The 16,946-nt window shown below is 38.9% G+C and overlaps 1 protein-coding gene across 2 annotated transcripts in view; it reads left to right on the forward strand.

The window, feature by feature from the left end:
• The window catches only part of MPPED2 (metallophosphoesterase domain containing 2), a 129,890-nt gene that overhangs the window by 1,595 nt on the left and 111,349 nt on the right, over window positions 1–16,946 (forward strand). Inside the window, exons 1-2 of one of the 2 annotated variants that reach the window (XM_074955155.1) lie at window positions 80–230; window positions 4,383–4,626. In XM_074955155.1, coding sequence (XP_074811256.1) covers window positions 4,499–4,626 — 128 coding nt within the window. In that variant the 5' untranslated portion in view covers window positions 80–230; window positions 4,383–4,498. Of the gene's footprint in view, window positions 1–79; window positions 231–4,382; window positions 4,627–16,946 lie in introns of those variants that run through there. The other variant, XM_074955154.1, reaches the window with a different exon arrangement.

Consider the following 16,946-nt stretch of genomic DNA (forward strand, 5'->3'; position numbering starts at 1 on the left):
GGGAAGATCGGATGGGATGAATGACGTTGGGAAAAGGGGGATGTTGTACAAAAGGCAGGATGGTGCGGTGTCAGAGCCATTGGCCACTGATTGTGATCAGTCGATCCGAGCCTGGGGAAAAAGAGGGTGAGAGGGAGCGAGCCAAGCACCCAGCGTACTCACAACAGCAGCACGGAGGGTGCCCAGAGAGTACGAGGCGGCAGCCGGGCATGGACTGACTGCTAGAGGAGGTAGCGTGTGGAGACTGGTACCACTTCTGCCTTTTCCGCCTAGCACTGAGTGCTACAGAGAGAACCATTTTGGCATCTGGATCATTTATACCGAGGCTTGCCATGAGGTTTTATTCCACAGACACATGAAGGGAGAGGAAGTCGGTGTGTGCGTGCGGAGGTGGGAGGGTGGTGGTATTTATGAATGTACAGCGCTGCGTTTGTTTCTCTGTGCGACTCAAGGTGTGTGTGAATAGTTTTTGGATAAGCTTTCTGTGGGCATCACTAGTTTGACTTAACTTTTCATGCCTCCCGCTCTCTCTTGAAGTCTGCGAGCGCTTATCTAGAAGTGTGTGCAGAGTGGGTAATGTGTTGTCCAGAATGAAATTTTAAAACACACGTCTACACTTAGTATATGCGGTGTCACTCTGATATATGCACCACTCTTGATGGATAGGATGAAGTTGGAGTTGCATGAAAAGTATAGTACTGTACAACATTGCAGCGATTTCGGGCAAATTGTTAAATAATCACAAGCACATCCTGCAATAACCTATGAGAGACCAAATAACTATCTTATTTATGGTGGTGGGCTTGTGTTAGTATTTTTTAAATATGTTGTTGCTCTATCAACGTTGATATAACAGATATTGGAAGCCTACTTGAAAAGAAAACGTTAACATCCAATTTAACCCCTTTTCCCCCTCTTCAGTCTTGACAGACTGAAATTTTCTCCAACTAATACCAGTCAGAAGAGCAAAAGCATTGATTGATCAAATTGAGGACACACAAGTGCTTAAATTTGAGGGGGATTTTTTTTAATAAGTCCAAAGAGCTATTATGTATAATGTTTTAATTACAGGTAGAATTAAAATAAAATTGTAAAAGCTGCTCAGTATGAATACTCCTTAGAAAAGTAGGCTGTAGTATAGAATTAATGTTTGCCTTTTGTTTTAAAAAGTGCCAGCCTTGCACATTTTATAGATTTAAAACTGAACAAACAGACCCATGCACTAAGGTGTCTCTTTATAACATTTTAAATCATAAATACAGGCTGAAAGATAGCTATTGGCATTCCCAGAATAACCTCTGGCATATCATTAGTAAAACATGATATAATAAAGTGGATTGCATATCCTTTTTGTAGTTAATTTTTAAGCAAGAAATCTATCGGGTAAGAAGTGGCAAATATTGCATACTAGGTTGCACTTGACAGCTATGAAAAAAACAGGCAGCTATTCTTTTGTGCTCATCATCTCAGTGAGTGCTTACTGTCAGGGGGGTGAGAAGAACAATAGTGCTGAAAAATAAGCCTTTTTTTTCCTTTTTGTTTATGAAAGTTCTGAAATACTCTGCTTCTGTTTGACATTCTCTTCAAAGAACTCCACATTAAAAAAGATAATAATCTGACACCTCTGATAGGTGAGCTGTATTGGTATATAAAACATTCAAGGGAAATTAGGAAAATGAAATTAAAATCAGCCTCCCCGTCATATATTTGACTTTTTTCCACTTTGGATTTTCGTTGTTACCTTTCAGTTTAATTCGATACTTTGTTTAACTTAGTCTTATTTAAGCATAAAGGTATATATTTAGAATTAAATACTATGGGAAGTTTTTATGTTAAATATTACAATGAAACAACTTAAAAAGTATTTTATATATGACTGTCCAATATCCTCTTAGTACTTCTGTTGTATGCTAGTTAGCTGAAATTTATATTTTTGTAATAGGTTTATGAACACTATAAAATGATGTTTAATATTATCTTTGTGTATAATTCACTCTAATGAGCAAATTAAATTTTCTTCTGAGTTACTCGTAATAGGAAATGTAATGTTCTGACTTTTGCTTATACTGTTAGTGGAAGTACATAGCCTTTCTAAAAGTCTGGGCAAAAATTTGGTTGTGGTTGCTTCTAATTTTCTCTGTTTTACACAGTAGATTTTGATTGCAAAAAAATAAGATTGGGCACGTAATTTCCACACTAATCCCTAATTTATGTAAACCCTAAAGTTCTTGTGTAAAAATGTGTATTTTTTTCCCCTTCAAGCCTTGATGGCTAACATTCTTTTTAATGACAGTCATTTCTCCAAAGGGAAGATGTTTTCATTTGTATTTACTTTTGAGTGCAGTGCAATTATGCAGTTTTTACGCTGCATACTCTTAATAGTTTGTATCTCAAAAGAATTACAGTACTTAGAACAGGACTGCAATTTGAAGCAGGTGTTGTGTTTTACTGTTATGCAAAATAACAGTAAAATATAATTGTGAGGGAAATTAAGGAAACAGCTGCAAACTTGGTATGAAAACCACCACATTATGATTCGTGAGCAGTTATTACATGTATCTTACATCACAATTAACAGGGCAAAGATTTGATTTAGTAAATCTTGCGTTGTTGATTTTATCCCTCAGACCCTTAGTACTGTTCTTGTGAAGGCAAATTAGTATAAAGACCAAACAGTGATTTCACTGAAACATACAAAATCACGAGTAGCTCTCTCTCTCTCGGTAAGAATTTTAAGGTTTAGTTTAATTTTCTCTCCTTTTTACTGATATTGGAAATGGATGAGAGAATCCTATTCCTGGAATGAAGACTGTGAAATTTCTTTGCCCAACTAACATATGGAAGCGGAGGTAGGCCTGAGGTTGTAAAATAATAAAATAAATGGCCTATGGCAGGCCATATGCCATTTGTCTGGCGTTTTTGCAATATTTTTATGCCAAACTGGAAACTAGTCTTGTAATCTAAATATATTTTTATTACAAAGCAAAGATTTCAAAATTTTAATGTTGCATGTAGTAAACATACTTCTGTTTGGGAGCTAAGAGTAGTCCAAGAGCATCACTGTAGGAAAAATATTGCATAGTTTGATGCCTGAGTTTCAGATCAGTCTCCTCCCTCCTATTTTGTATGTTCTCATTTCAGCAAATGGAGATTTACTCTTGTAATTTACACATAAATACATGCTCCTTGCATCTAGTAATTTAAGGCCAGATCCTCCAGCTGAGGATCTGGCCCATAAATAGTACTTATGCAGAGCTTGAAAGTGCTTTACGGACATTAACTGATCAATTTTCACAATACCCTTGTAAAGTAGGGTCATCTTGGTATCCTCATTTTACAGATGAGAGGGGGCGGAATGAGTTTATGAAGGAGTCAGAACTGAGATTAGAAGTTGGGCGTTCCTGGCTCTTAGGCCTGTGCTCACACTGCTAGATCACCGGGCTTCTCCACTCTGAATGCTAATATTCTTTATGATGGCTCTTTGTGTGTGTGTGTGTGTGTGTGTGTGTGTGTGTGTGTACGTGTACCAGAATTTGATGATGTCTGGTGCACTAGAAGAGGTGTTGGTCCTTTAGTGACTGGCCCATTGTGAGTAACTCAGGCGTGTGTGTATAGGCAGAGGAGCATGTTTTACTTTTATCTTGTGTATATATATGTAGAATTCTCATTAATAGAATTTTATATGTGCACTAAGAGAAGGCTGGTAATAGTAGCAAATAAATCACAACTATTTGATTACGTAAAGTGTGTAGAAAGCTTAGTTTTGTTGCAGGTAGAATGAGTATATCAGTAATGCTGCTCAAATACCAGTTTTCCTTTTGACAGATGTAAATACTTTGAACCAAACTGGTTTGAGTTTACCTTTTGTTATAGCTTTGTAAGATGGGCTGTCTTATATTCATCTGGAAAAAGATCTGACGAAATGTAACCAACTTTGTAAAGCGAACTGTGCTTCAAAGAGGGTGCAGGCATTTGACAAGAGCCATTTGACCTTCATGAATTTAGGCCCAGTTATTCACTTTCACAGCTGTAATTAGCACTAGATGTTTATTTAAAATTAAGAGGAATAGTAAATATGGGGCACTTAGCTGGGGCTTTCCACACAGATTATTTTGTAGTGTAAACAAAGTCTTATTTTAAGCCATCCATACTACAAAGGTACTTAAAACAGTGCAAAGTGAAGAAGCTTTAAAAAAAAGATGAAGGTATAATTAACATTTAGTGGCCAGGTACTAAAATAAATGGGTACATTAGAAATATGTAGATAGAAATTTCCAAAGAATATCAGCATAGGACTAGATTGAAATTCAGCCATAATTTGATCTTTTTGGAATCTCAGGACTTTAAACACTGTGTCTGAGTTATTCTTCTTCCTTTTGTAGAACTCTGTTGTGTTGATGAGGAGATCCTTGGGTTCAGAACTTGGCTGGAACACAATGCCCACCGCCATTCTTGGCTCTGGAAAGTTGTAAATTGCTCATGTCTATAAGGAGGAAGGATGGCTCATGGAATTCCTTCACAAGGCAAAGTTACCATAACAGTGGATGAATACAGCTCAAATCCAACCCAGGCATTTACACACTACAACATCAACCAGAGCAGGTTCCAGCCTCCACATGTACATATGTAAGTATTTTTAACCTTGATTTTTGAAGCTAATTTAAAATGAGGTGTGTCAATAGGACAGTTGGTTGAAAGCTAGAACAAGTGATTTGACAAATAAATTACTTGACGAAAACTGCCAACATTTGTTACATAACATAGTTTACAAATAGTGTTCCATCACCTCTAGATGCTAATGACTTTGCCCTCCAATGGCACAGACTTAGGCCTGGTCTACACTAGAAAATTAAGTTGGGTTAACAACTTTGCTCAGGGGTGTGAATAGTCTGCACCCCTGAGTGGCATAGTTAAGGTGACTTAACTCCTAGTATAGACAGTGCTAGGTCAACAGAATAATTCTTCCATCAGTTTAGCTACTGCCTCTTGGGGAGGTGAATTACCTACACCAACAAGAGAATCCCTGCTGTCGGGGTAGGTAGCATCTACACTGAAGCACTGCAGCAGCGAAGCTGTGTCACTGTAGCATTTTTACTGTAGACATATCCTTGGTGAAATGCATCTAAATATAGTATTGTGTATGAGGTGCCAGGTTCTGAAGTTCGCTTGTAACTTTAGTGATCTCACTGTAACTTGCCGGAGGGACCTATTTCTTAAAAAATTTAGGTTTCAGAGGAGCAGCCGTGTTAGTCTGTATCCGTAAAAAGAAAAGGAGTACTTGTGGCACCTTAGAGACTAACAAATTTATTAGTTAATAAATTTAATTTATTAATAAATTTGTTAGTCTCTAAGGTGCCACAAGTACTCCTTTTCTTTTTAAAAATTTTAGCACCCTTCCCCCACCCTTTACACTGAGCTGCGAAATAGGCCTAATTGGGACTAATTGTCCTCTGATCACTGAATCCTTTGTCCTCCTTGTTGTGAGTGGAACCTGTGCCGCATGCTGTATTCCACTCACAACAAGGATTCAGAGATTGTGGAACAATTAGTCCCAAGAAATACAAATACCGAGTTAAAATAATGTTCATGGCCTGAACTTAAACCAACAAAAGCATGAGAAATTCAGATCTAAGGCTCCTTACCTCACGGTGTTATGCCTTAGTATTGTATGACTTGTAAAATCATTCTACAATATAGATTCTAGGCACAATGGGGAGTGCTAAGAACTAAGTGCTAGCTTTAACTTTGAATTTCCTTCCCATTGTTTGGCTAAGTCAGATCCTTATCAACTATTTCTATTTAAGTTCTTTTTTTCTTAATAGTCTCAAATGTATGTTAAACTATAAAACAAAAGGGATGGCTTTGGACCTCAGAGGGGCCCTCTGTGTTAACCAGGATTTTGCACATTGTCACGCTGTTGCATTTGATAGGGCCTTTGATAGGGCATACTTGCAAAGTGCTAAAGTAGCATGCCACTTCATAGCATTTTTGCTATGCAGAATCCTGTCAAGGGGCTGACAGTCCAACAGTTGAGCACCTTCTCCTGGGACTTCTCCTGTAGTAACAATATTCATAAAATCATAAACCATCAGTGGAGCTTCTAAAAGGATAAGTTCAGAATAGTAGTCACTTCCCAAACTTGGAAGTGTTTACCTTAATTACATTTTGTTGTAGCTGAAAAGATCAGATTACTCTGCTTTTAGGGCAAAACTCTCCCCTCTGCTCCACAGTGTGGATCTCTTATCAGCAGTGCAGATCTCCATTGCACATTCTGCACTCCAGGCTGCCCTGCTGACTCCCATCAATATCAATAGAATTTCTGTGTACAGAATGAGTTCAGAATAACCCCTAAGATCCAGACTGTAGATTGGAGAGAATTTTTGTTCTTGAAGGGCCCCTTCTAATTCCTATTGAATGCAACGGGAAATTATCGTGGATTTCAGAAGGTCCTGAAAATGGCTGAAAGACTAAAAAAAATTTTACTTTTCAAAATGCATCTCTGATTTGTTCTAGAAATAGGCAATAATAATAATGATAATCTCTAATTTCAATATTTTTGTGCATCTCTAAACCAGAAGTAGTTTGGCAGATAGTTTCATTGGATTTGAAAAACTCCCTAGTCTGAATTAAAAATCTGAGGTTATGATTTACAACATAATGAAAATGAAAACAGACTCTTAACTACAATGTTGCTGCTTTGATTTCAACACTTAAGAATAAAAAAAAGGTCTGACATGATAAAGAGATGGAGTGATGGGAGAAGGAAATGATTTTTGCACCAAAATCTTGACTAAACTGGAAGAAAATGAGTGAGGTGAGTTACAAGTGCAGAAAGCCAAAGATTGCAGAAGTTGAGGCAAATTTTGGCATTAGGAATGGAGAGCAAATGCTGGATTTTAGAGAAGCTATAGAGGAAGAAATGACAGGATGTGGGTGCAGAGGCGAGAGATGAGGTGAATATGTCACCAGAGTTGTGAGTGTGAGTAATCAGGATGATGGAGTTGTCTCTGGTCATGGAGAAGTGAGAGCTTCAGAAAAGGATGCTCATTTGCCTTTCCAGGGTGTTATAATGGAAGCTGTGTGCATACACACGAGTTGGGGGATCAGCAGGCAAAAATCTGGGTGAGAAAATTGGAAAAGACAAAAATAACCAAGAAACCTTTCTTCAAAAGCACACCTGCTCTTTTTACCAGTCAGTCTCTGTATTAATGCCACACTGCTGCAGCTGCCAATCTTTTATGCAGCTTTGTTTTTCTTATTGGACTACCTTGTTAATGCCTCTCTATAAAGAATTCGAAGAACTTTTTTCTTCCTGTTATTGGAAAGTTACAATGCAGCCTGATAAAAGAGTGTTGGGAAGTTGATAAAGGAACAAAAGGGTATACAAGCACTGAGCATACTAGAGTATACAAGCCCATGCCAAGGGACCGCTATATTGCGTTGCTTATTCTAAACACCATAATCCATAGTCTAAGGTAGAACTGAGTTTGAAGGCCAAGCTGTTATGCTAGCTCCCAGGCTTTCTTCTCAAGGAATTTTCAAAATTATATGTGTGCGACACATCTCAGTTTCTCCTTTGTGTGTGTGTTCCTCTGTGTGTGAAGGCAAGGGTTGGGGATAAGACTTAAAGGACTATTTCATACAATTAATTCTGGATTGACTGAGCTGCGTACATGTCTCTTGCATTCACAGGGCTTGATTCTGATCTCACATTGGTGTAAATTAAAAATCAGTGGAAACGTATCAGTGTGAAACAGCAGCATTAGATCAGAAACATGTTTACTGTTTCCTTAGACTTTGTCCGCCTCTTCTTCCTCCCCCTCCATTTGATGTGTTGGGACAGAGACACATGGTATAATCAGCACAAAACAGAGAGCCAGTTTCTCTTGTGTTCTAATCCTGGTTCTGACACTTCCTGTGGCTGTGGATGCAGCGCTCTAAAGGGGTACTGTCAGGTGAAAAGTCATTTATTAAATACCCCAGCCAACCAAAACCCACATTTGTCTACTCTTGTCTACTCGTAGCAGCTTTAATTACTAAACTGTAAGAATTGTACAACTTTAATATAATTTTCCCCATTTATGCTTTTTTAATTTTTGCACTGCCTTCACTTTGAGCAGGTGACACAAGGCCAGTTTCACTTTTTCACTATCTGATTCTTCTGTATGTGCACAGTGATGCAGTGATTGGTTTGCAGACACCATAAGACCAAAAATCCTTCTTTTCATTAATATTTTAAAGAATTTATTAAAATATTTCTATTGCATTTTGTAAAATCCATTCGTTCTATATTTTTGGAACTACCTGATTGTACCATGCTTAAAGGGAAACTTCCAAGGAAAAAAACACCACAGATGGCACTTGTGTCCCTTTTTGCTGCTTAAGAATGTATAAAGAAGCTGTGAAAGGTCGCTTTTCCTCCCAGATTTTTCTGTTTCCTCATTTTATGTTAAAAGTATTAAGAATATATTTTTTCCTCTCCTGATTCTGCTGGACGTCTCATTGGTGGACTCCGAGAAATAGGTTGGGATCTTTCATAGTTCTTAATTGAACCTTTGACAAAGATAACTTTCCTTTCATTTGTTTACTAGGCATTTGAATTAAATAGGTATCAAAAACCCAGCTGGCCAACCAAGAAAACAAAACAGAACACCAACCAAAAAACAAATACAGCACAGATAGTTGTAATCAGATTGGATAAAAATCTCTTTCCTTCTCAAACAAGTTTCACTTCTGCGATAATTGTGATTTCATTACCAGTTCTCCAGTCATCCATAGAGTAATTTAGGAAAAACAAGGTACGGAATGTTTCTAATATAATAAAGAAACATGGGAAGAAAAAAATCTTTAAAAATAAAATGACCTTCAAGACTTTTAAATGCATCAAATACATGCATCATTTATGTAGACTGTAAACTCTTTGGGGCAGAACTTTTTTTTAACTGAAGGATTATACAACACCCAGCACTCCTGGGCTCTGGTTGTAGCTTGTGGCCTCTGTGTGTTGTTGTAACGCAAGCAATAATAATAACTCAAAACAAAAAAGGCCTCCTCTCCCACACCTCCACCCCACCTTTTCTAGGCCACCTTTAATCTCCTTTCCTCCGTTTTATTCACTAGGGGTGGTCTTTTTGATTAACAAATAATAATTGTCCAACTATATGAAAACTTTCACAGAAATGTTCATTTTTTAAATTTTTCATTGAGATGAATCAAAAGTGTTTTGATTTGAAACAAAAAAAATTGTTTTTATTTTAAGTAAACTGAAAATTTTTCAATTTTCTGAGTTCAGACCTCCCACTCCACTCCTCCTTTATTTTCATCTTGAAAAGAGACTAAATGAATGTGAAAATGAGAAGGGGGAAAAAAACCCAAAACTGAAAAGTGTTCTATTAGTGCCTGATAAAAATACATTTTTTTGTTTAGTTTTGACAAAAAGATCACAAATTTCCAGGAAAAATGTTTTTTGGGGGAAAAAGTCAATTTATTGTTTTATTTTAATTTTTTTTTTAATGGAAAATACCATTTTTTGAACATTATTTACTCCATGGTAGTGTTGAGAGGATTTGTTAATTGAAGGTCCTGCTACTGGAAACTAGTCCATGTAGACCGATGCTCATTTACTTTTTTGGGGATCTACCCAGATATAAAGGTCCACCAATGCAAAATAGCTTGCAGGAATGGGGTCATTGTTTTTAAGGTGCTTTGAAGATGATTAGTGCTATATAAGCATTAAGGATTATCATGTTAAATGTATGGTATAGTTTAAGGACAATTCACCACTTGGGATTAAGGAAGGTGGCAATCTCAGTACACAGCAATCGATGGAAACTTGCCTAAGGGCTTGTCTACGTGGGAAAATTTACTAGTATAATTATATTGCTATCATTATACTGGTATAACACCCCTTGTGGACACTCTTATTCTGGAATAAGAGTACCTTTTTCCAGTTCAGCATATAGTCCTACCAAAGCAACACAAGGTAAACTGAAAAAAAGGCACTTTTATTCTGGAATAAGGGTGTCCACATGGAAAGTTATACCAGTATAACAGTGGCAATGTAATTATGGTGGAAAATTTTTATTTACACAGGGATGCTACACTGTTAAACCCACAGTCATTTTGAGAGCGTTAACCTTGGAAAGTAGGATCTTTTACATTTTTCTTCTTATAGGGAGTTGATCCAGCAATCACTTGTGCTTGGAGCTCCTATTGAAGTCAACCTGTATGTTGCTTGGATTTACCTTTTAGTATTTACTTTTCAGTATTTATGCTGTTTTTAAAAAACAAACAATACAAAATAATAAAAAAGCGAACACACTACACTTAGGGCCCAATCCTGCAAAAACTTAGGGCTTGTCTACACTTACAGATTTGCGGCTTCAGTTAGCATAGGTACTCCACCTCCCTGAGAGGCAGTAGACATAATGCTGTCTACACCGGGAGTTAGTTTGCTACAGTTCAGATTTTCCACATCCCTGAGCAACATAGATATACCGACATAAATTTGTAGTGTAGACCAGGGCTTGCACACCTGAACGTGTTTGCAAAATCAGGGCAGTGAAAACAGGCTAGTCAGTTTTATTTAGTCAGTGTCAGTTTCATTTTCTGGTGCTCATATAGTAGAACAATGGGATTTGAACTGCAAATATGGTAATTTTTACTTGTTTGTAAAAGATCTGTTCCACTGGGGTTTTTTTTTAAAAGTCATGGAAGCATTGCTACTGCTTATTTTAAAATCAAAGTTTGGGACCTGCCAGTATTCCTTTAATTTCATTGTGCCTAAAATTCTTCCTCTGTAAAGTGAGAATAACAGTGCTTATCTGCCTCACAAGGACATTGTTAAGTTTAATTCATTGTATGTAAAGCACTTCAAGATCCTTAAATGGGATGTGCCATAGAAGTGAAAAGTATTCATATTATTATTATTTATAGCTCAGAGATTTGAATTTCATTATTAAAGTTCAAATTAGGGTCCCAGTCCTGTAAACACTTATACATGTGGAGAAGTTTAAAAACATATGTAGTCATTCACACTATTCAGATGCTTCAAGTTAAGCATGGAGATAAGTGTTTGCAGGACTGGCGCCTAAGGATGAAATCCTGGCACCATTGAAATCAGTGGGAATTTTGCCATTGACTTCAGTGGGGCCAGGATTGAACCTTTGTTACATTTAGTATATTGCGCGAAACTCTATTTAAAAAAGTATTCCCTCTGCTTTCTGTTTGTAAGGCACTTCACATCAATTTTAACATTACAGCTTTATAAAGAGACTGTCTGCGATGGCATGTGGTGCATCGGGGACTGTCAGTAGCAAAAATCCCCAACGGCTGGAGAGGGGACACTAGATGGGGGAGGGCTCTGAGTTTCTTCAGAGAATTCTTTCCCAGGTATCTGCCTAGTGGGTTTTGCCCACCTGCTCAACGTCTAACTGTTCACCATATTTGGAATCAGAAAGGAATTTTCCCCCAGGTCAGATTGGCAGAGACCCTGCGGGGGTTTTGCCTTTCTGTGCAGCATGGGGCCTGGTTTAAACTAGTGTAAATGGTTTAAACTAGTGTAAATGGTGGATTCTCTTTAAATTGAAGTCTTTAAACCATGATTTGAGGACTTCAGTAACTCAGCCAGAGGTTAGGGGTCTATTTCAGGAGCGGGTGGGTGAGATTCTCTGGCCTGCGATGTGCAGGAAGTCAGACTAGATGATCACAATGGTCTCTTCTGACCTTAAAGTCTGTGAGTCTAACAAACTCTACATTAATATAAACATTCCTTTATTTAATTTTTAAATGCTATCCAGTTTCTCATTCATTTGGAAAAGTTAGTGCAGTTAGTTGACCTTCTACACGTCACTTACCTCTCTATACTTCTGTGTTGTCATCTGTAAAATAGTGAGAATGATGTTGACTCACCTTTTCAGAAGTGCTTTGAGGTCCTTGAATGAAAAGTGCTGTAAAAGTCCAATGTATTATTGTTATAAATATAGGACATATTTATACAAATAATGTTTTCCCAGTGTTATCTCCAAAGACATTCTAATTTAAAGGGTCTGAATCTGTTTTCATTGACTCCAATGACAAAACTCCCTTTAACTTCCGCTTTAGCAGCTGTCAGAGCCTCATCCAGTATCCACTGATATCCGTGCTAAAACTTCCACTCACTTCAATGGGCATTGGATGGAAGAAAATTCTGTGGGTTTAATTCTCATTTACATTAAGGCCCTTTGACAATGCTCTAGCAGCATAAAGAGGCCTTATGGTAGGGGGTAAGTTACAGTTTTACACCACTTTCAGGCCTCTGTGGACCGTCATAGCTGGGTAAAAGGGCCTTACTGCAAATGAGAATCAGACCCTAGGAATCATTATGGAATTCCCTGTGTATTGTATCATCTGGTTTGACTCCAATGAAAGGAACCATTAGTCTGACCCACAGATTTTGCTGATCCATTAAGATCTCTAAGAGACAAGAGCTAGCCAGATATGTGCTGTGGACCAGCTGGTGTCACCATCCAGATTGTTGGTAGTCCCAACATAGTAAGGGCCTAGGAACAGCTCATTAAAAGGGGTTTGTCATTGTGAAGGGGTTCAACAGAAAAGTTGACTGCCTCATGGGACTAGTCGGGGAATGATGTGTGTTCTCATCCCCACTGAATGTGGCATTTCCAAGCCCCTCCCCAGCATAGAACCCAGAAATACCAGGAAGGCAGCTATGTTGCTGTGGAGGCAGCAGACCCTCCCCTCCATTCATGCATGAAGAGTGGGATCAGGCAGGTACAATCTGACCTTTTGTTATCTGAATGTTTAGAGCTACTGCCTGATTGTTTCCTCAGAGGGGTAGGGAGGAGATGGCACTCCTTGTGGAACTGACAAGGGAGTTTGACTCCTGCACCCTTTGGATCGTCCAAGTTTGGCAGAGGCTCTGTACTTCAGCAGTGATTCCTGGCCTCTTATTTTGTGTGTCCTTGTTTGAATTTCTCCATTAGAAAAGCAAACTAAAATGAGAGACTAAAGGAAAGCCCTGCGAATGAGTGTGTGTTTGTAATGTAACCGCGCATAGCCTTCATGCTTGTTTCCTATCTGACTGTTTCAGAAATATAAAAACATTAGTGCAAACGTCAGTTTCAAGTACTATTTTACACAATGACCCTCAAGTTTGGATTTCAAATCTTGAGCTACCAACATTTACCGAGGTTAAAACAAACAACTCACTGCTGAGCCAGCTGTGGAGCAGGAACTCTGTTGTAGGGTCCTCGAAATTCAGGGCAGCAGATCTTCCCTCTCCTCAAATGGTGCCTGCATGGTTTTGCTTATTTCTGAATTCTGTAAAATGTCTTTCTCAGCATACGTTGACCCTAGGTAATAGAGCTTCTCAGATATGATAGAAAAATCATAGGGAAGTGGAATTTCTTGAAAGCATGTACCTTTTCAGAATGCTGCAAAGTTACCTATTCTGAGACATCATAAAATTTGGCCTAGGGGCTACCTGTGTTGTCACAAATGACAAGTGCTAGCTGAAAAAGTCAGCACCAGAGTCAGGCAGAGAATCCCCTGAGTGTCATAAGGTGAATGAATTCACCTGTAATTCTCAGACCAGTTTTTTCCGAGTCCCTAGAAAGGATTCCAGTATGTACTAACCCTTGAAATATTGGCATATATAATCTGTGGGGCAAATTCAAATGAGATATAAGAAGGGGCAATCCCATTTATATCAGAGATGTTGTTCCTGCTTTACCATGCCTGATTTTGATTTTCTTTTGTTTCTCATTTGTTATGTGCAGAGCTGTACAAAATGCATAGACTAAGGATATTTTAAATGTACTTAGCAGCATTCATTCCAAAATATCCTAAAATGCTTCACTAACTATATACATATTACCCCATTGAAATGCAGCCACCTGTGAGGTGGAGCGCGGCAACCAACTTGAACATAGCTCACTGCTCAACAGATAAAGAGAGGACACTTTGGCTAAGGACACTGGGTACCCTATTCTTGTCATAATTTTTTTTAATTTTGATGCAGAGCAGACAAGGCCTGAGTTCTTAAGGTTTGTCTGATTCAAATAAACAGTATAAAGATAGTCTGCTGTGTTTTTGTTGCTTCTATTTATAAGGCAAAGACATACCCAATACAATGACCTTATTTACTGTGTAGCATTTTGGAATTTTGTACTAATCCTCAGGAGAGGTAGTGACCAAAAGGGAAAATACGTATAAGTTAAAAACATTGTAACAGGAAGTGCTGTGTAATAAACACAACTAGACCTTTTAGGGTTTTATTTCAATGGACATTGCAAAACAAGATTATAAAATCTAATACAGTAGAGGTCCAGCATGCAGAGATGTACTTCCCCAATGTTTAAAGCAGGACATTGAAAGTCCTGGGGACCTGAGTTTTCATTGTGTTAAGAGTCCCTTTATGCAGTCCAGCAGAGGAGGGGCCATAAACCAACAGATCCATCCAATGGGGACTATCCTTGCATAGTAGATCTATCTCTCTTGTAGCTGCTAGGGCAGGGGAGCATGGGTTGAGCAAGATGCATGTGGATGTGTTCTGACTATTCATGGTCGCTGGAATGTTGAGTCACTTGGGGACCTAACCAGCCTTTCGCCTGCCCCAAAATATAGGTAGCCCTCTTTATGCTTTGTGAAGCTCAGCTGGAACTGAGAATCAGGATCGTACCATCTTTTCCTGGTTCTTCCATTTACCTGTTAACAGATAGATAGTCTTCTATCAAACATCTTGTCTGTTCTTCCTATTCCCATGTCTAAAGTTAGGATGATATCACCCTATCTCATTATGTTTCATTATGTATACAGACAAAATAAGTAACAACAAGAAAACCAAAACCCTACCCTGTTTTTACCAAGAGATTATTCTTCCCTTTTGAACTATTATACCATGGTATCTAGTAAGATTTATTTATCTCAATTTTTGGATTTCTTATTCCAAGCTGTGGATGAAATGAGCTGTAGCTCATGAAAGCTTATGCTCAAATAAATTTGTTAGTCTCTAAGATGCCACAAGTACTCCTTTTCTTTTTGTGGATACAGACTAACACAGCTGCTACTCTGAAACCTGTCATTATTCCAAGCCCTTTCTTCTCTGTATGCTGCTTGACATTAGGGCTACAAAGACCCAAATAGATGTTGAGAAGAAGAGATGGTACTGGAGGCTCCTTCACAGCAGAGCCCTGCCTTATTGAACTGGGCATTACCTTATGTCCAGTACATTGGATTTAAAAGCACACAGCCACTCAGCTTAGTAGACTAGTTCTGTCCCTTCCTAGGAGGATAGCTGCTGGGGAGGTGTTGGAGAGAATGTGTTTGAGAGAGGGACCTTATCTGATGCATTTATAAGCCAGGAACTTGTTAGTTACCACATTTACAGTTTCTGTGGCATAAGGAATTGAGTGCAGTGCCTGAGAGCAGAAGGGTCAGTACATTATTCCTAAATGTTCAGCTAATGTATCAGTTTGCAGGGAGGCAATGGTGCAAATATTGTACATTTTCCCTGATACCCATGTTAGAGGACACAAAGCAAAAGCCCACCAGGTTTCAGTTATATTAGAATATCCATCTTTTGAATGTCATGTTTGCTTTTGTCCAACAGTTGGAAAACAAAGAACCCTTCTGTGAATCCTCAAATGCAGCAAGGCAATAAATGGCTGTGAATTTTGGGAGAAACAGTACTGTACTTGAAATTCAAATTTCATGTAATTCAAAGTTTGTTGTAACTCAGGACTCTGTCCTCCTCCCATCCCGTTAAAGTCAGTGGTAACACTCTCATTGGTTTCATTGGAGCAGAACCATCCTCTAAGAGGCTATAGCAACATTAGTACTTTAAAGGGACTCATCAACTTATCAGTCACACTTTTTCGTGGAATTCTTTTACCTGTAATTGTTAAAAATAACACCTATGATCATAGAATCATAGAATATCAGGGTTGGAAGGGACCTCAGGAGGTCATCTAGTCCAACCCCCTGCTCAAAGCAGGACCAATCCCCAACTAAATCATCCCACCAAGGGCTTTGTCAAGCATGACCTTAAAAACGTCTAAGGAAGGTGATTCCACCACCTCGCTAGGTAACGCATTCCAGTGTTTCACCACCCTCCTAGTGAAAAAGTTTTTCCTAATATCCAACCTAAACCTCCCCCACTGCAACTTGAGACCATTACTCCTCGTTCTGTCATCTGCTGCCACAGAGAACAGTCTAGATCCTTCCTCTTTGGAGCCCCCTTTCAGGTAGTTGAAAGCAGCTATCAAATCCCCCCTCATTCTTCTCTTCTGCAGACTAAACAATCCCAGTTCCCTCAGCCGCTCCTCATAAGTCATGTATTCCAGTCACCTAATCATTTTTCTTGCCCTCCGCTGGATGTTTTCCAATTTTTCCACATCCTTCTTGTAGTGTGGGGCCCAAAACTGGACACAGTACTCCAGATGAGGCCTCACCAGTGTCGAATAGAGGGGAACGATCACGTCCCTCGATCTGCTGGCATTGCCCCTACTTATACATCCCAAAATGCCATTGGCATTCTTGGCAACAAGGACACACTGTTGACTCATATCCAGCTTCTCGTCCACTGTAACCCCTCGGTCCCTTTCTGTAGAACTGCTGCCAAGCCATTCGGTCCCTAGTCTGAAGCGGTGCATGGGATTCTTCCGTCCTAAGTGCAGGACTCTGCACTTGTCCTTGTTGAACCTCATCAGATTTCTTTTGGCCCAATCCTCTGATTTGTCTAGGGCCCTCTGTATCCTATCCCTACCCTCCAGCGTATCTACCTCTCCTCCCCGTTTAGTGTCATCTGCAAACTTGCTGAGGGTGCAATCTACACCATCCTCCAGATCATTAATGAAGATATTGAATAAAACCGGCCCGAGGACCGACCCTTGGGGCACTCCACTTGATACCGGCTACCAACTAGACATGGAGCCATTGATCACTACCCG

This window comes from Natator depressus, chromosome 6, assembly GCF_965152275.1.
Source record: "Natator depressus isolate rNatDep1 chromosome 6, rNatDep2.hap1, whole genome shotgun sequence".
NCBI classification, from domain to species: Eukaryota; Metazoa; Chordata; order Testudines; family Cheloniidae; genus Natator; species Natator depressus.